Here is a 20,772-nt window from a genome sequence, read left to right on the forward strand (position 1 = left end):
AGAGGACATAGATGCATGTTCCCCATTAAGTTTCATCACATCATCGTACAAAACGTCTTACATCATAAGCTCCAAAAGGTACTACCTCATTACGAAAGAAATTGATTGTTGTAAAATGGATGTGACTATATACAAAGTTCAATTAAGCCCACTTGCAATCTAGAAACTATGAACTGAATAAGAAGACAGAGAACAGTTTCATCAAAAAAAAAAAGGCTGATTAATGGGTTTTGACATTCACAGGTTGTTGGACCAAAAACTTTTGAGTAAAGAACACAAGAATTGATGTCATTGCAACCCATCACCTGTGCGATATGTGCGTGTGTGCGTAAACATATATATAAAACAGAAGAAACAATTGTTAGCCGTCTGATTATCTCTAGGTACCTTTCTGTTTTATTCACAATTTATAATCATAGAATTACTTCTCAAAGGTGTATATACACCAAGGGCTAAGGCAAGCAAACGTCATTATCCTTATAAATGCAAGCGTAGTCCAACCACATCAGTGGGTACAAGTTCTCCTAACAACTCACCCTATGGACAAGAAAATGAAGGAATTGGGATGATGATGATGTACATTCTTAGTCTTATAAATACATATATAAATAAATATAACATAAGGATATTTCATGCATTTCAATCCCAACTACTGAACGTTATTTATTTATTTAATGATCAATGTCCAAACTAACAAATAAATGCTGTATATCTATGACATCAACAATACAACAAAATACAGTAACCAAATCAATTTGGTCACCATCAACAACCATTACATATGATTGATAAAGAACCAGAATTTCATTTTTAGAAGGAAAAAAAAAAAAAAAGAGGCATAGCTCATTCATTTACAAAAATACATATTTACAGGAGTGGGTGAGAACAAAAAATATTTTTTAAAAAAGAAATTCTATTCACAGCCTCTCTGTTGAGCTTCCTACGCGGCCAAGTACGTGAAAGCTTTTAAAGGAAAAATTTCTTCTCCACGGCTATCAAATAAAAATCAGGTCCCAGAAGGGGCTTGTCTTTCTCCATTGAATTTGTAAGCTCATAACTTCAAATGCACCATGAATCAATCATGCTAGGGGAGAAAGAACTCCACTCCAAAAAGGTTTATGAATCAAAAATCCATCTTAGGGACGTATTATTTTACCAGTCTTCAAGCCATTCTGGAGTATTGAGTTCTTCTAAGTCACGTGGTGGGGAAAGTAGAGTAGCAGTGAGGTCGTCGGAATGATTTTCCAAATGTTGAGTTATACGAGAAATTATCTCATGAGGAACAGGAAAGCTACCATCCGCGATCCTTTTCCAATCAATGCCATGAAACCATGGATGACTTTTCACAGAGTCAGCACCTTGGCTTCCAAGTCTTGTGCTTTCATCAACTTCAAGAAACTGAATGAATTCATTTGTCAAATAATAAAATAAACTCTTAAGGAAAGATATAATGAATGAAGGGATGAACTAAAAGTTCTAGTTGTACCTTGGTGATGAGATCAACAGCTTCAGGGCTGAAAGTCTCTGGCAGAGTAAGCTGTCCCCTCACAATCTTTGCGAAAGTGTCAAGCTCACTTTCTCTCCATGACCCAAATGGCATTTCACCTTGTAGCATGAAATAGATCAGGACTCCCAATGCCCACCTGCACAGTTTCCACTAACAAGTTTGAGGCCCTGCAAACAGTTTTGAGAGAGGGAGAGAGAGCAAAACCATGAACTGCATGTACGAATTGCAGATAAATTGCCGAAATCTCGAAGAATCTCTCTATAGCACAGATAATACGCAACTCTGTGTTCTCTAACTAATAGATATCCAGGAACCAACTTGATTCCATGGATGATAATTAATTATTTTTTATACTGATTAATTAGTAGTTCATTTGAGAAACTTCCTATATTAGTATTGATTATTAAAATATAAAATATATAGAGACATATTTTAATAATATTCTCATATATGACATGAATTGTCTCTCTCACTGGAGTACAAGTTAGTAATGAACTTTTAAGGAATATTAGGATTAGATATTCCTTTATTGACATGAGATATGTCATGCAGCAATGTTGTTAGAAATATTATCAAAAAGGATATGCTCCATCTTTTTTTTAGGTCAGAAAAGTTATTGACTTGTCATAAGTTCCTAAATGGCAAAATTTTAGTAATTATTAATTCTATTAATTAATTAATTCAGTGTCTATTACAATCAATAATTATTAGAGAAAAGATTGCTATTTTGGGACATCATAACTGATACATGGAAAAACCCGAGTCAGTTTGACAAAGGCAACAGTAAATTAGTATCTAATAGTAAGGACAACGGAATTCAACATCAATTGGCAAAAAGGTAAATAAGGTAAAATTAGAGGAAAAATGAGAAGTTGGACAATTTGTATAGGGAGGAATTTGATTTGATCCACAAAAGAATGCAGGGGAAGTTCATGATAATAGCCCAGAGCGTAATATAGGCACATTTTGAGGCATATGTACAGAAGAGTTTCATTTGTCACACGTCAGCAGGAGAGGAATATAATTCAGTCTCAATGTCCCATCACCAAGAATGGTGGTGATGACATTGATGAGTTGAGGCTTTTGTTTATGAAAAGTGCATGCTAAAACATTGGGGAGGGCAACACAACATTTTTTATGGTTAAGATGGTCAAGTAATTATGTTTTGGGAAGGTCTATATCAGATAGGAATAGTTTAAATAGAGGTGTGACTTGTATCATTGTATTTTGATCAGTCATATCATTCTCTACATAGCTAAGCTAGACAAGGGGCAGCCATGGCCTTTTAATCAAGATGAAAATTTCCAATCTTAAGCTGCTTAGTAACTCAATCGGATTTAAAAAGAGTTTCTATATTTTTGGTATGTTACACTGGTATATTATTCAAGTATCAAGAATACATGTCAGTACGCCTCTTAAATTTCAACTTAAAGTCTTCTTGTTATAATTGAGTGATTAACAAAATTCTTTATATAAGTTTTTCAAAGAGCTTTCATGTGCGTAAACATTTTCTTCAAAACATTTCTTAACATTCTTATCTGAAAATTATACATACATATCCTACCATTGTTCTCCATTTTACAGATCTAATTTTTATCATAAAGCAGTATTAGTGACCCATAAATAAATACATAACCACAGCCTTGGAAAATATTGGTTAGACTTTCTTGAGCTCTCACTCGCAACAGCTACTACTAGATTTTCTTCCTCTAAAAAAAGAAATAAAAAACTGGCTGCTCTTTTTTTATTTTTTTATTGATAATATTGTTACTTTTAACGCCACTATGAAATATAATAATATTCATAATTTCAGGATAAACCCCTCAGAGGTATACATGTGGCATTTTACCAGTCAGCAGGAAGACCGTGGCCTTTTCCCTGGATTATCTCAGGTGATAAAGAGTCTGCCATTCCACATATTGTAAATGTTCTTTCACCGCATAACTCCTTCCCAAATCTAAAGTCCACTAGCTACGAAACAGTAAGACAATAAAAATTATTAAGCATAAAACCATTTGATTTGCCCTTTGCCGCTGGTAAAAAAAAGGAAAAATTCATGTTAATTTACATAATGCAAGCACAGAAACGAAAGAGTACAGCAAAAATATATATATATATATATATATTATGTCACCAACCTGTATATGTCCTGTCTGATCGAACATTAGGACATCTGGAGACACACCTCTGTATAGAACACCATTCTGGAATTCAAATAAAACAGGATAAGAGCAGAAATTAAGAAACCAATAAGAATGTGCAAAAGATTCAGGACTTAATTAAAAGATCAAACATAGGCATCAAACCTTGTGCAAATCTTCTAAGGCAGAAACAACAGAGGCAGCACAAAACCGTGCAGATGGTTCATCAAGTGGCAAATGAAGTATTGAAGCAACTGGGCAAGCAAGGCTTGTATTTAGCAGTATCCCAGCATGTGTTTGATCAGCACAGGTGCATAGAACTTGTGGCACACTGGCCGAAGGGCTTAAACTCTTCATCAGTTTCTTCTCTTTTAAAACTTGTGCTTCCTTCCCAAGCCTTTTGATATTCTGCTTTGAAAACCTTTTCAAGCTAAGAAAATTTTCTAATAGCAGAAAAAGACAAAAAAGCATCATATCAGTACTCCTTTTTTTTTTTTTTGTAAAAAAAAAGTTACATAAACATCATACCAGTACTTGAATTATGCATGCAATGAAGAATGTATTGTCTCATAAATATTATACAGCAGCTCATATCGATCAGCAGATTTCCATGCAAGTATAAACTATCAACCTAAAAAGCCAGCTAAATCAAAGCATGTGTCTTTGGGAATATAAACTATCATTATATAGCATTAAAACCAACCTGAGTCTCTCAGAAGTACAAGCCCGACCTCACTGCAGTCAGTGGAATAGAAACACTTTCTCCACTCCTAGACAGGCATACGAGTAATAAAGTCAGGTGTCAGTCTCTTCGCTAAAGTTCATTGTCATATACATTGAGGAAGACTCAGTAATCCTTACCAAATCAGAGAGCTTGATTTTTGCAAGAGTTGAAGGATCAATACTTTTGATAGATTTCTCCAGAGAACTGAGAGAATAGTCCCTTGACCTAGATAATATTAATTTGTAGAATCAGGGTTCTGTTTTTCCGGTTGCAGCTATTAAACTTAAGTAAAACTAAAATAATGCCAGCATTTTTCATTCCTAGTTCCAAAGTTGCGCATTTGCCAACACTCATTGTAATTTTTTTTTTTTCCGAGGCAAGAAACACACACACACACCCACTTTTTGCCAACACTCATTGTTGGATGTAAAGATTCCCTACATAAGATTGGTACATACTTGTGATCATCCTGCGAAAGCTTTGCCAAAGGACCAACAACCGAGTCAAACTTTTCCTTCGTTAGAACAGCACATACCACATCGCCAACAGCAACTGCATTTAACGAGCTAATATGCTCACCAAGAAGTCTCCACTCTCCAAAATAGCTTCCTTCAGCCTTCTCCACTGAGAGCTCTTTGTTGTTCTGCATATCATCATCCTGCTTTTCACTGTCAGGTACAAGGCTGCAGACATTATGACTATTAACTACTTCTTCATTGAAAGTAATTCTAACTTGACCCTTCTGGATAATGTACAACCCCATGAGAGTCTCATTCTGAAAACACAACAGAGCAATGTAAGAAAAGGAATTCATAATAAATGAAGTATTTTCTTTGTAAAGAGCAATTTTACCTGTTCAATTATTGTCTGCCCATCAGAAAAAGAAACTTCAGAAAGAGAATCTGCAATGTGACTCAGCTGTAAGATTGTTAACCTTGACAGAAGATCCACCGACCGAAGCACCTTCAGTGATGACAAATTTGAAAACTCCGACATAAGAATTCCACGAAAATCTTCTCTTTTCAAGGCCCAAAGAGTTCCATTTGTCACAGCGCGAACAGAAGCCTGGAGTGGTTTATTATACCTGAATGCATTGCATCCACAGAAACCATGAACAGTAAGAACAATACTACCATGGCTAATAAGAAATACTGATACTAAATGTGGTGTTATGTACATGCTGCACACGTGGCATGTCCCAGGAGTCTAATAAGTCGAAACAATAACTGTCAATTCAGTATTACAATCAAACACCAACCACGTTTGCACCATCAAAACCTCAAAGGGCAACCCTCGAGTCCAAAACCTTGACACTCTCTCGGATCCACCAAAGCCTCGAGGAATAACCTTGAGTCCAAAACCCTTACACACTCTCCTATGTCCACCAAAGCCCCAAGAGGCAACCCTCGAGTAAAAAACCTAGAGACACTGTCTAAGGTTCACCAAAACCTCAAGAGGCAACCCTCGACTCCAAAACCCTGAGACACTCTTAGATTCGTCAAAACTTCAAGGGGCAACCCTCGAGTCCAAAAGCCTAAGACTTTCTCTCAGGGCCATTAGAACCTCGAGGTATAGCCAATTCTCCCCTCAAGGATAACTAACTGTTAAGGACAAAAGGTATGAAACAACAATACATGGAATACTTAGGATCTTGGAATGGAGGATGAGAGACCAATCAATGCTGACTGCATTAAATGCTCAATCCCCGCCATCTAATGCACTCATACGAATCCTGATGAAAAAAGAACAATTTGATCGAGCAGCCCTGCACGAGGATAGCTAAAGCAATGATGGCTTAAATTCCTGAACCACTGAGGAATACCCGACAAAGGTTCAAACCTTTGGGTAAAGACTGGGTCCTCGGATGTTATAATTAATGTCAGCCTGGAGCATTAAAGGAGGAGGCCAAGAACTCTAAGAAAATACCTAAACTTACAGACACTTAAATCCCTGCCACGGCACATTTTCCTGTCTTCCCCATTAATCCCTTGGGTCTGTCTGTCTCTTCCCCTCCTTCAACTCATCCTTAAGGGCCCTTCATAATTGTGTGTGATATAACTCATTGATTGATATATATATATATATATATATATATATATATATAGATATATATATATATAATGTTTATTACTAGCTACATTAAATAACCCACGCTAAATCGGTTCTTTTTATGTCAATCAAATGCACCATGTTTCTCAGAAAATTGAATTTTAAATCTACGTATATTACCAAAGTAACAGTTACAACTGTGAACACGCTATATAAAGTTATGCTCGGTAAGTCTTTGCAAATATGTTTTAGAATTCAGATTATTCTGAACCTTTTGGACATATTTTCTAGCTCTCAATAAGGAAAACTTAAAGTCAACTTGTTGAAACTTGAGAAGAATCAATCTTACATCGTCAAGAGAATGTGATTTTGAATTTTTAGTTTAGAATGGGGAGAATTACAATAGTAGAAAGATATTTCTTACATTAATGCCAGCTCCCCAAACGATGATAATTTTTCGGCCGTGTATCGTTGTAAAACCCTGGGCACCTCTCCATTCTTTTCCTCCTGCTATTCATAGTATCTTGTTAACATCAAATCTGAAGAACCTTATTAGAATAACTTTGAATGTTTAAACTGAAAAACTCTTGATCCAGAATCCAAATGACAATCCAAAAGAAATAAGAAGATAATTATCGTGTAACGAAGTATAGCTGCGAATGGAATTTGTGTAACATTTCAGACTTATGGATCTATTAAAAGCAGCTGAAGCCTTCAGGTAGGTTGGTAAATATAAAAGTTGAATAAAACAACAAAAATGGTAACCTGTGTTGCGAAGACCTCAAATTCTCCACTGCCAACAACATAAAAACAGTCACCCTCACCACCCTGCAAAATAAGGATATTCATTATTATGACTTCAAACTCCACTTAAATTTTATTTCAAGAAGAAAATTTTCCTCAGTCTCTTGTATTTGAAACCTGCACACATTTTTAGCTGGATTACAGCAGAGTAAATGAATAACTTCAGATTGAATCACACCTGTGTGCTCCAAGTTTATTCACAAGAAAATAGAAATTTTCACAGGAAAAATACCATTCCATCTGCAGCTTCCAGTTTCGAATATGAGTTTGTTATGCAGAGGATTACAATATGCAAATGCTTCATGCATAAAAGTTCCCACTACCAATCATACACGAAGAGTGCACATACAGCTTTCTAATCCCCAGTAATCATAACTCACATATAAATACTTGTCTTAATCACAAATTTCAGACTGCTGGACCAAGCAATAAGACTGTAATTGGATTATTTTCCTTCAACTGCTTAAACGTTATCACAGCCACAACACTTGGAATTGATATACATTATTGATATTTCTTTATCAGGTAACCTGATTGGCATGTCAGCATCTTATGCAGGGGCGGAGTTAGGGTTGGGATGGGCCCCCAAAATTTTTTGAATTTTTATTAGTACCCCTACATAACAATTAATTAGTAAATATTGTCCATAAAATACATTAAAATTTTCGAAGGCCCCCCGAAAAATTTTCAAACCACTTATATATTGACCCAAAATACAGAGTTTGAAAATCGGCCTCAAAATCGAGAGTTTGAAAATGTGACGACCTTTGTGGGTGGGTGCGAGACACTGGACGAACTACCACCACACTGGCAGACTACAGGGTGTCATGATTCCACATCGCCTGGAGAAGATGAATTGCTATATATAAGGTTCAACGCCTTTCTATGACAACGCGTTTTAAAGCCGTGATGACCATGAACCTATCAGAACTCCAAAGTTAAGCGTGCTTACTCTGGAGTAGTACCAGGATGGGTGACGTCTTGGGAAGTCATAGGGGAGCCAAAAGCGGACAATATTGTACCTGGGTAGGGTGAGGTTTGTTACAAATGGTATCAGAGCCGGAGCCCAACCGAAAGTGTGGCCAACGAGGATGTTGGGCCCCCACCGAGTGTAATTGTGACGACCTTTGTGGGCGGATGCGAGACATTGGACGAGCTACCACACTAGCAAACTACAAGGTTTCATAATCCCACATCACCTGGGGAAGGTGAAGACTGAAGTGCTATATATAAGGTTCAACACCCTTCCATGACACAACGCGTTTTAAAATTGTGATGGTAAGCGTGCTTACTCTGGAGTAGTACCAAGATGGGTGACCTCCTAGGAAGTCTCTGGTCCAAGGGAGTCAAAAGCGGACAATATTGTGTCCGAGTAGGGTGAGGTTATTACAGAAAATAAATTTAGTTTGCGTCTCCGTAAAATTTAAGAAATTTTCAACTAGGAACCTTTTAACTATATTTTTGAAAGCTCAAATATTGTGAAACGAAAATTTAAGTTCATTATTATTAGTCATTGCCGTAACACATTATTGTTTTAATTAAACATACGCAAGTACAGTATCTATAATATTAATTCAATAGAGAAACAAAAGGAGAAAAATCACTAATGTTCTCTTTTGTTTAATAAAAATGCATGAAGCATTTCTTTTCAAAACATTTTTGTATAAAATGGTGTTTACAAGAAAAATATCTAGAATTCAATCTTTATTGGCGAGCCCTAGGAATATTGGGAAGGAAGATAAACTAAAGTATTGTGAGAATGTCAATGACAACAATAATATCATATATGCTAATATGACAAATTCTATAACTATTTGAATAAGTTACTAAACTGATAGTCTTGTTTAATTTAAACTTGAGAGATTTTGGTTCATTAAAGAATTATAAAGATCATTTTTTCTAGGTATATCTTTTCCAAGTGGAATCAAAGTATCCAATTTTTTTCTTCCAAAAATTAGAATTTTGAAAGACAGAAACAATTGATAATGGAAAATTGATTCTATTTTTAATTATAACTTATCGTTTCTTTCTTTATTTTTCTTTCTCATATTAGTTTTCCATCTTTATTAAGTTGTATTTTTCTCATTTTTGGATTTTCTCAAAGTATATGTACCACGACTAATACTTAAACAAAATTATATTATAATTGATTTATAAAAATTTTTAACTTTAGATACATAGTTCAAATTCGGCCCCTCAAACCTAAAATTTCTAGCTCCGCAACTGATCTTATGATTTGTAATGACTCACATGACCATTATCTCGTCCTTCAATTTCAAATCAAAGTAACTTCCATCATTTAAATCTGTAATTGCCTTTGCCAAATCAGTAAAGATATGAAGTCCTTGTAATGAGGATTTCCTTAACGTCCACACTATGGGTGACAATGTTGAAAAAATGAAAAGTAAAATCTATAAATAACCAACCTGTTTCACCACAATGTCTCCTGGTTGAACCTCAACTCTTTGCATGCAATCCAACAAGACATGACACTGAGAATCAGTTAGTTTTCTGAAAAGAAAATGATCATGCAATGCCCGCTCAATGTGTGCCTGTAACAATAAAGGTTCAGAGTAAGGAACCACTACAAAAAAGGGAGAAAAATAAAACAAAATCTCTTTAGTAAATTTGTGCTTAACACAAGGCAATAAATTGTAGGGAAAAAAAAAAAAATTTACTTCCTCTTCCCAGGTCTTCCTGTGGCCCGAAGATGGAGCAACCCAGATTTGCCCTTTCTCTAAAGAACTCTCGATGGCACGAAGACGAGCCCGTGATAAATCATGCCTTGCACGTTGGTTCCTAGAATTCCAGCTTATGGTAGAAGGAGACTCTGATCCTGTCACCTCTACAACTTGAGGGAGAGGGGGTCTTAAAAGTGCACCAGGACTTGTTGATTGATCAACAGTGGTCTGGCACAAAGAAAAAATTGTCAATTAAACTATCAAAAAATCAAAAAGAGTGTGAAAGCACGAAGCAGAATAAGTAAGAATGTCAAGTCTAATAGATTGTGGATAACAAGTACTCTTACATCAGTTAGCCCATTAATATGCACAACTATTACAGTAATGTCATCTGTACGAGTTTCATATTGTAGCCAAAGTCGATAAGATTCCGCAACAATTGCAGCGCAAGCATCACGAGGATCCTTATGTTTTGCAACCTGTGAATAAGTAGCAGAATTAGCAACTGATGATTAGCAGAGAAGAATAAAGAACACATGCGTTTGGCAGTAACGTTTCCTCTAGTTGAGGATGCAAGGAATGGAGAAATTTGGTGAGTAAATAAATGAATTCTCCAAAAGCAGAATCAACCAAACTCTCTACTAATATGAAATTAGGTAATTGGGAACCAATGGAAATTTTTTTCTTCTATTTGTGAGCACGATTTATGAGCTAAACACAGCATCAAAGTTAATGATATTATCCTAAAATGCACTGTTGACGTGGAAGCTTACCTGGCACCATCTCCCTTATATACACCTTGACCACCAGTCGAGCAGGAGGACTGTAGAAGGGCTAACCCTGACAACCCCCTTCCTCATTCTGGTCACTTCTTCATTATTTAACAGTTATTTATGATGAAGTGACTAATGTTCAATTGAATGACACCCTCTGCAGGGTTCTCCTGCTGGCTGTAGGATCAGAAATTTATTATAACTCATTTCAAGTGAAGAGTTGCTCACAAGCCACGAGCACCTCATGGAACCTTCCCCATATGTCCCCTCCCCTCCCCTCCCCTCCCCCTCCCCCCACCCCACCAAAAGCTTTCCTCTTCTCCTCATATAAGCTTTACTGCGGCATAAGACATGGCAAGACCTCTATCGTCGTATACACCTTGTAGCGAATACTGCTTCTCCTTTAATAAGTCCTGCACCTGCTAGGCTGCTGCCTTCACTACAGGCCCTCTAAAAGATAATCACGACAATCTCCTCTCTAAAGATGAGTCTTGTTGATGACAGAATACCTTGACGCACCTCGTGTACAACTAAGTTAAGAGTAAGACTTAAAAGCTACAGGTCTGGTGCTTGGCAAAACGATTATGAACCCACTTGGACCCATTGGCTTCTGGTAGCAGTTGTGAGGCATAGGTCAAGAGTTCGATCTGGTACCGTAACAGGATTATGGCCCACTGTGGGCTCATGTGTGCCGTGGGATCGTAACAAGTATTTGACTAGGTGATTGAAAACACCAAGGGCCTGCTGAGGGAGTCCCTCCTTAAGACCTCTAGTTACCTCAACCTGATTCTAGAGGAGACAAGATCACTGATTCCCGAAATGACATGTTCCCAATATGACATCAGTACCAATTTTTGTACCATTTTACTGCATTTAGGCTCCATTTGTTTGAGCGTAAAATATTTTCTGTGTTTTCCGGTGTTTGGTAGTCCCAAATTCAAAAAAAATCTTTTACAAAGGAAAATAATTTTCCAAAACTTAACCAAAACAACTTACCAATTAATCATCCGAAAGTCGTTTTCCGAGCCTATCAATTTCACTCTTGATCTCCTCAACAAAGCATATGGCATCGAAAACGTCAATCAAGTACATGGAAGAGTTACATAGTGGACCAAAAGCAGTCTAGAGAGAGAGTTTAGAGAGAGAAAGAGGGTGTCTAGATAAAGAAAGAGAGGAGCCCTTTAATAAAGAGAGTTTTTAGAGAGAGAAAGAGAGGAACCCTTTTACATAAGCTATAGTGACCAGAAGCAAAACAACTGTTAAGAGAAGAGCCAATAAACCCAATACTTATTGTGGGGTGAGAGGCACGAGGCCAATCTCTTCTTTAACAACAATCATACAATGTCCTATTTTTTGTTTCTTCAATTGGCTTTTATTATTATATTTTTTTTGTCATCTTTATTGGCTTAGTGATTGACATGTAGTGGTACTTTCTAAAACCTTTAAAAGTGATACGCAAAGTGGAGGAAAAAAAAAAAAACTCACTGTTGCATTCGATGATAGAGAGACATGTTTTGGTTTCCTGATCATTTTTTTTCAAAAATCAATTGATTATTTTTTTTATATTTATTGTCAAATAATAATTATTATTGGTATAAAAATAATTGGACCAATTGATTGTAAGAGAAAAATTGAATAATCAATGACTCAAATAAGAATTTTAATTTTAATTCAAAAATACTTTTAGAAATCAGACACCAAAAATATTTTCAAAACCTTTGTCAAACACTGGAAAATAAAAAATAAATATAACATTCTTCATGAAAAAGTGCTACATAAAAAACATTTTACAAGGAAAATATTTTACGCTCAAACAAATGGAGCCTTAATGATCATCATGCTTCATTAAATAGCTTTATATCGCATTGGACCATAATACCTCACCTCTACAATAATTATAATTGTAGCCATACCTATTCTACCATGTCTCGAGCTAGCAACCAAGGATCCACAATGTTATTCCATCGAGCTGTAGAAAGGTCAGATGTCACTATTCATCCCCTCTTCATCCATCAACTTGGGCATTGGTTTACCTTCACAATCAAAAATAGGTCTTGACTGAGATTTAAGAGGGTAGACGACCCCTGCCTAACAACACTTACTCTTCTTAAAAGAAACCTAAAACCAATAAAGCTTTTGAACCTTGAAACCATCACCTTGGACCCACCTTGCGGAGTCGCGGCTCTCTCTCTCTCTCTCTCTATATCTGCAGCCTTAGCTTCCGCCTAGAATTGTGAACATATCATATGTAATACCACTGTTAACAACCATCTACTCTAAAAAGCTTAAGCTATTAGAGAGATTGTAACTTTAATAGTTAAATCCTCTAACACGCCCCCTCACGTGTACCCTTCTTTTGATCCACCATGTGTTTCAATTTTAATTATTAGGGCGACGGTGAGGCTTGACAAGCATTAGAACACAGGTACAAACATGAAAGCAGCCACTTCATGCAAAATAACACCAAATGTTAGATTTGTCCCCATTCCTTTTTTTCACAAGAAGATGTGGCCCCATTCTTCCCTCCCCAACACCGTGCAGGTAGGTCACATATTGGGTAATGTCCCCAATAATTTATATACATCATGCGTGCATTCACACACCTCCTTTTGTGTTTCCAAATGAATTTTTTTATTTACAAATATATATATATATATATATATGACAGCATATTATAGTCGGCCAAAATAAATAGGGTCTGGTTTGTGCAAGTGGAGGCCATATAGCTTTTTGTACAGCGCGTGAAAAACCTAGACTCAAAGCCTGGACACTATCAATGAGAATTGACTTCATTTTTCAGAGACCGGCTAAGTATATAACATAACACATCCTTTGGACCACCATCTTTGTCTTAAAATTCATAAGTCAAGCCATAAAAAGTTATCAAGATGTGCAAAAATTTTGCTTGTTTGGGACCAAAATGGTATGAACAAAAGCAGATAAAAACTCATTTATTAAAAATAATTTGAAGAAAGTTTTGACCATAATCTGGATACTTTGGCTGATATCAAACAATTTTAGATTTTTAAAATTTAAAAGAATATTATTTTTTCCATAGATGCTGCTGTTAAAAAGAAAATGACCCACATAAAATGATTCCCAACTCAACCATGTGCATGCAAAGAAAAATAATCCTAAAATCTTATTCTTTACATGCACGTGACTCTCTAATATAAAACAGAAACCCACGATTAAATGGTTCATGACCCAAGTATGTGCAAAGCGAAAAATAATAATAAAAAGAACTAAAACATTGTCCTTGTCCGTTGGACATAAGTATTTGATGTGAAATCATTAGACTTGCAGCCATCATCTGGTGATCACACAACACTCCAGTAGCGTTTATCCACATCACTCATTCTATTTCGTATTTTATAAGCAAACCTCATAATCTTGCTCTTCAATCAATTGGTCTATTGAAGCGGAGAAAATAAGCGTAAATCATACTTCGACTTTTACTAAAAAAACATTCTACATAATATAATTTAATCCCACTAAAGACTTATCCAGAACTTACCACAAAAAGGCTTCATCCATTACATTTAATGTGGAGTACATGGATACTGTAGTTTAACATTGCATTCTATCTAGGGTTGTGGTTTCATTAATGCATCAACATGTCTTTTCTCACTGTATGTGCTTGTGTTCTTTCTAATCATCACCTCGTCCTCACACCACCTTAAATTTAAACCATGTATTTTTCATCCTGATTACTGATCTTTCATTTTGAGCCCAATTACTGATACCTCCAACTTCCTGCAGACGAACTTATTCCTATTTCAGACGTTTTAAAAAAGATTTCTAAGTTTAGATTTTAAGTAATGATAACACTCACTTTAATGGAAACGATCATATTATTTAATATTTGATGCTGGTTGTTGAATTTATAATCCCAAGTCAGGAGCCGTGGCAAAACACCCAATTCCCAGGACAAGAAACATGACTCAAAGAAAGCCTAAGCAGTTCTTTTAATATCTTGTACTGTAGAGTTGATGTTAATGTGTGGCCATATCAAAACTCAAACTATGCACCATAAACGAGTATCAGTATACAATCTTAGGCATTCGTCAAGCTAAAAATCACCTGAACCATCAGTTTCCAATTGCAAATGGTTTAGTAACTTAAATTCCACATAGATTATGCATTTAACCTAAAACGAGATAAAAGAAGTTTTGCTCACCATGTCAATCACCATTTGGCTAGAGAGGAACTCGAACACCCCATCACTGGCAAGCACAAAGAAAGGATGACCTGGCGAGAGCTCCAAAACAACAATTTCAGGGTTTGCAACAACACCAATTGTCTCAGCAACAGAGTCACCTATACTTCTTGTAAAAGCCGTACCAGGATACATCCCATTTTGTACCCATAGTCTAGGAGGATCACCATCATCACCTTCTTCAGTGCCCCAACACTGTACATCTGGGTTCTTTAGCCCTTCAATCTGGTCTAAAGTGAGAACTCTTGCTCCACATCGTTTAACACGTTCAAGTTCATCAGATCGAAATGGAGTTTGATCTATTGATAAGTCAACAGCCACAATATCCTTTCCTCTCCTCTCAGCTATAACAGCCCTAGAATCACCAGAATTAGCAATATAGAGCGTTCGACCCCGAACCAATATCGTAATTGAAGTTGTTCCACTCATGCTATCATCCAAAGTATCAGCATGCAACTGCGAATTTGTAGTCAAGAAAGCAGCATGACATGCCTCGACAGCATCCATATGAAATCGACTATTTCGAAGCAGATTTTCACACAACTTCCGCTTGACAAACTGTGAGCATTGCGCCCCGAATTCTCCATGCCCATCAAAGACCCCGAAAAAATGGTCATCAGGGTTTGTCCCAAATGGAGTGTGAATGCAAAAACTATCTTGGTTAGCTTTATCAAGGGCATCAGGGTAATACCCTCTCTGAGATAGGAACGAGTATCGCAATTCGTAGTTCCCAGAAGGAACCTTAATGGTTCTCGACCCATCAGGAGGTAGAAACTGTCCTGAAACCCTAGAAAGTCTAGTAATACCCACTTCAGAATCCCTAGTTCCGCTTAGTGCATTCAATTGATCTCTAATTTCCCCTTCTTCCCCATCTGAAGAAGCAGGTGAGAAAACACCAATCTCAGCTTCTCTTGCATTTTCATTTCCTTTAAACCTGTCTCTAGGTGTACAAACATCACCAATACAGGCCCTTGAATAAACACAACCCATTACCAGGACGAGCAAAGTGAATTTAGCCCAGATAACAGAACAGCCAAAAGCTTCATAAGGTTCAGCGTCAACAATTGGTTGAATCTGTGAACAGCACAATCCACAAAACCCGATCACGTACTCTGCTTCAATAATAACAACGCTGCTTCAATAATAATAACCCCAGTCCAAGAATTCCACCAAAAATTACAAAAATGGTTCCCATTATGGGGAATTTTCTAAATTTCAAATTCAAGAGAATCACACCGAATTTGAAAAAAATGCCAGAGGAACTCGTCAGATTCCAATAAAACCTCATCTGGTCACATCACCAAGTAAACTTCAACTTTCAAGAACTACTTCTACAAGTTAGACAAAACCAGCCAAGCCCAGAATTGGAATTCAAGAAAATCAACATTACGACCCAAAAAAAAAAAAAGATTTGAACTAATACATTTGCAATTACATTCTAATACTTCCAGAAAGCATAGTAGTTAAAAGAAACACACACATATAAGAACAACCCACAACTAAACATTCTATACAAGCAATGATTCGCAAGAAAGATGATGAAGATGTTGAGAGCGTACTTGGGGTTGTGGATCTGGAGACTACTAATGGAATTACCCGAAAGTAAGAAACGACATAGACCTTGCCCAGTTGCAGATATATAAAGTGGTTTACTCGGAATGCATTCAGTGGCGTCGTCTTCTTCGGCTACTGGGTGGCACTGAGAGTGACCGCCGGTGACTGATCGGAGTAAAGGAAGAGGGGTGGTGATGTGGTGAGCCGAGCGCGTAGTGTAGAGATAGAGGAAAGAGACGCGTTGGTCTGTGTTAGGTGATTTGTAGGCGTAAATTAAAGGCTTCAGGGGGGAAGATGTGTCAGTGCATGTGTGGAAGAAAGGGAGGGCCTCAGCCTTTTTGTGGCGACGACATTCCCCAACGCGCCCTATTTCCCACGCGCTTCCGTTCACAAGTTGTATACTCTTTATATATAGAGTTGCGTAACTAAGTGAAGTAACTCGTGTAACTTACAAATCCAACTGCAGTTGCATACTTCTTGAGTTTTGATAAGTTTGGCTTGGACTTGTTTGAAGATTTTAAAACTTGAAAGTTTAATATGGAGCTAAAAAATTTATATGGGGACAAATTAGTAATAAAAAATTAAATTTTAAAAATAAATTAAAATAATTGTAACAAAATCTCTTTTTATCATTAAATGATTAAATTATAGGAGAAGAAAATTTAAAAAAAAACAATAACTCTTTTAACAAGCCAACTTACTACTTTTTATATTTATATAATAAGCTAGTGATATCATTTCATTAATACAGTAGGCATAATTAACATTTCTCGCTTTTTTACTTTTAGTCTTTGAAGGTGTTGTGTTAATCCGATTATGCAAATAGATATAGAAATCATTTTTTTTTATTTAGAAACCCCATTATGTCATCACAAGCTGGCTTTAATAATATTTTCTAACTGTCCAACTTTTTTGCTTTAGTCATGGAACTTAATTGGTTATTTGATCAAATCTACGCTCTAATTTAATAAAATCACCAACTATAGTCTATAATAGCTAAAAAACGAAAGAAAACATCTAATATATTCACTGCCTGGACTGTATTTATGACCCAATATGAGGAAGTTCAATTAAACTGTGAAAATACTATGCATATCCAACTGATTAAAATTGAAATTAAAATGGTCCATTACTTTTGATTTCTACCACATGTTTTTATCTTCTGTAATGCTCTAAACTTCTTCTGAGATTGGCTCAAGTTTTACTCGTATTTACCGTGCCCCTCCTAGCAAAGTTGAAACTTATCCAATGAAAGTGATATGTTCCTTTTTCCAAAACAAACGCGCCATAGGCTCTCTCTCTCACACACACGCGCACACATGTATATATCCCTAATACTAATCTCTCTCACACACACACAATCATTCTTTACATTTTTTATCCGCTACACCTTCCATGAATGTACAGATGTATACCCAACGCGAAAGGAACCACTTTGAATTGAAAATGCCACCCACACTCAGCCATTATAACATAACTCAGAAGTGGACCTCACTTCAAAAAAAAAAATTAATAATTAATGGTTTTTTTCTTTTTCTTTTTTTTCTTTTTTTTCTTTTTTTTTTTTTTTTTTTTGTCATTCAAGGCACTAAGCCCAAAAGCCAATATAATAATATAGAGGCATAAAGTCAAATCAGAAAAGACATACAAATCTTGAAGTAAAGCAAATAAATAAAGAACAGGTTCCAGATTTTGTGGAGGAAACAGAGTCCAATACTCTGCAAACGGAACCACCATGGAAGAGCGCAGCAAACTAGAGAGACCGAAAGATCTGGCCATCAGCACGGCAATCGTTCCAAAGTTACAACTACAATGCGCTCTGACACACAAGAAACCCCGCACAAAATCAAATCAAGTGGAAAAAGATTAAATCATGACAAGGAAAACCAAAACCGACCTAAACCAGATATCTAATCGGAGGAAACAACAGATCCACCCATGTCATCCGAAAACAAATCGAACATGAACAGCTCTAGCCCAAAAAAAAAAAAAAAAAAACGGCATAAAAAAAACATCCACGGAGCGTACTTATTAAAAAACGCAGAGTTTATTGCAACTGTGGGAGACGGCCATCATCTCCCCACTCCCATGGAAAGGAGCAGGGAGGCAGAGTGATAAAGAAGACGAAGGGGTTAAAGAGATATGGGGCTCCAATTAATTATTTAAATCGTGCATTAACCACAATGAAGCATGACCCAGTTATTTACTTATTTATCTTTTAATCATGCGTTATTTATATGTAGTCACTAGTCACATGGGAGAGTGAGTTTAATAAAAAGCTTAAGCAGTTGTGCATGGCTTTAAGCCTAAGTTAAGATAAATATGCAAATCAAGCCATTGTGCATTAAATTAAATAATTAAAATAAAAAATTAATCAACAATGATGAGATCATATTTTGTAGAGAGTAAATTTTCTTGTATTCGAAACTTACATTTTAAATATCATCATATTGAGTATAAACTTAATATTTTGTAGAGAGTGAATTTTCTTGTATTCGAAACTTACATTTTAAATATCAAAGGTCTTGTAGCCTAATAATATCTCATATATTTTTCAAAGTGAATGATGAGAGTTCAAGTCTACAAAGAAACAAAATGAGTGTATGTTTCTTGCTGATAAATAAAAAAATAAAACCTTCATTTTAAAGATTGTAGTCCCATGAGCAATAATTGTGTTTTTATACATGGTTGAATGAAACTTTTATAAGATTATGCACATAATTAATTTTTATTGCAACAAAAATGACAAGTAATATAAGTTTAAGGGTTTAATTCATTTAGACCCCCTGTGATTTGTCAATATTTCAAGGAGGCCCTCCACATTTGCAAATCTTCAATTAGGGCCTTTTACTTTTTATGGTTCGCATTAATTTCCCCCCTTATGTAAAGGTTAAACAAGGTCAAAGACCTTTTTTGCTGATGTCATGAATAAATTTACTGAAAATGCCCAATTTACCCTTAAAATAAGTAAAAAGACATTTACAACCTTCACTTAACAGTGATAGCTTTGGTGAAACCCACTCCAGTTCCAGAGAACTCTAAGTTTTGGTGAAACCCATATCAGTCCGACGAGCTCCAAGGTTTGGTGAAACCCATATCAGTCCGATGATCCTACCTAGTGATAGCTGCAACAGTTCCGACACCATAGTAGACCGCCAATAACTTCTTATTCAACTACCCAACTTCAGAAAAACAGCATGCTACAATTCAGACCGTGAGTTTCATTAATATATCATCACCGATGTATCAAGACCCAATGGAAAAACTTCAGTGACTTCCACCAAAAAAGCATCGGCGAATAATATAGAGAGCGCGTTTTAAGCTTGGTTTTGTGTACTGAATAGTCTGAATGTTAACATGATTGAAGACCCAACATTGAAGATTTGAAAGAAAGCCAATTGAGCTTAGTTACAGTTTCGATAAACTTCAAAACGATGAGTTTCAAAGAGCTCGAAACTGCACAACAGTAAGTCGCTTATCTTATTCTTCTTCACAACCATCTTCTACTTCCTTGTTAGGGATGGCAATTTGACCCGCCCCCGCGGTTACCACCTCGCCCCACCCCGTTTTTGACGGTTTTGGGGGACCGTTTTGCTTATATGGGCGGGGATGGTTTCATGTAATAAAAACCCGAGCAGGTTTGGTGCGGGGGCAGGGGGAGGTCCCCCTGCACCGCCCGCCCCATTTAGATAGGCAAATTACTTAAATACCTTTATTTCAATAGTATATATATTTATCACTATATATTAAGTTGCAATGGTGAAGAATTGAAGATGTAGGGGAAAAAAAAGAGTAAATTTATTTCAACAATAAATAAATTATAGTTTTAAACGGGGCGGGGTGGGTACCCGCGGGGTAAAAAGTTAAACGGTTACGAGGATGGGGTGAAAAGTTCCTCCGTTTTTGCGGTTTTGGGTAGGGACGGGGGCGGGGTTTTTAAACGGTTGTGGGGACGGGGGAGAGTACACCCGCCCAAACCCACCCCCGTTGCCATCCCTATTCCTTGTTACAAGCGAAGACTGAAATAACTGGCAGCGACCAAATTGGTTACTGTTAATGTCTTCATCACCAACGTAATCGTTGGAGTAGCGTACGGTCTCTATTTATAGCAGTGACCTGCTGCTCTATTTAACGTTGCCTTCTTCTCCTTTAGGTCGCAGAAACCTGCTGCTCTAATTAAAGTCGGCAGCAACCGTGAAGGTCACTGCCTTTTTCTCCTTCACCCACGTCACCGGCGATGACCCGGAATCCATTCTTGATAGAGACCCAATGGTCGTCGTCCTTTCTCAAGCTTTTGGGTCGCTGTTAACGACCCAAGTT

At 36.6% G+C, this 20,772-nt stretch overlaps 1 protein-coding gene across 6 annotated transcripts; it reads right to left on the bottom strand.

Annotated features, from left to right (window-relative positions):
• Positions 1–637: 637 nt before the first annotated feature.
• Positions 638–16,768, bottom strand: LOC132277176 (protein phosphatase 2C and cyclic nucleotide-binding/kinase domain-containing protein). Of its 6 annotated transcripts, none has more exons than XM_059778951.1 (16): positions 16,495–16,766; positions 14,860–15,972; positions 10,254–10,385; positions 9,904–10,134; positions 9,652–9,777; positions 7,187–7,249; positions 6,846–6,928; positions 5,225–5,456; positions 4,831–5,147; positions 4,510–4,597; positions 4,352–4,418; positions 3,814–4,091; positions 3,646–3,711; positions 3,357–3,478; positions 1,487–1,643; positions 638–1,398 (listed from the first exon to the last, which is right to left on the bottom strand). In XM_059778951.1, the coding sequence occupies exons 2-16, from the start codon at positions 15,886–15,888 to the stop codon at positions 1,153–1,155; spliced, it is 3,237 nt and encodes a 1,078-aa protein (XP_059634934.1). In that variant the 5' UTR covers positions 15,889–15,972; positions 16,495–16,766; the 3' UTR covers positions 638–1,152. The 6 variants fall into 6 exon arrangements, 5 of the variants coding, with proteins under 5 accessions (XP_059634934.1, XP_059634933.1, XP_059634930.1 ...); XM_059778950.1 differs by having other exon boundaries at positions 14,860–16,010; XM_059778947.1 differs by having other exon boundaries at positions 16,458–16,766.
• Between the last annotated feature and the right edge of the window lie 4,004 nt (positions 16,769–20,772).

This window comes from Cornus florida, unplaced genomic scaffold (assembly GCF_030987335.1).
Source record: "Cornus florida cultivar Cherokee Brave unplaced genomic scaffold, ASM3098733v1 CherokeeBrave_3.0.0_Hap2_Chr10, whole genome shotgun sequence".
Classification (NCBI taxonomy): domain Eukaryota; kingdom Viridiplantae; phylum Streptophyta; class Magnoliopsida; order Cornales; family Cornaceae; genus Cornus; species Cornus florida.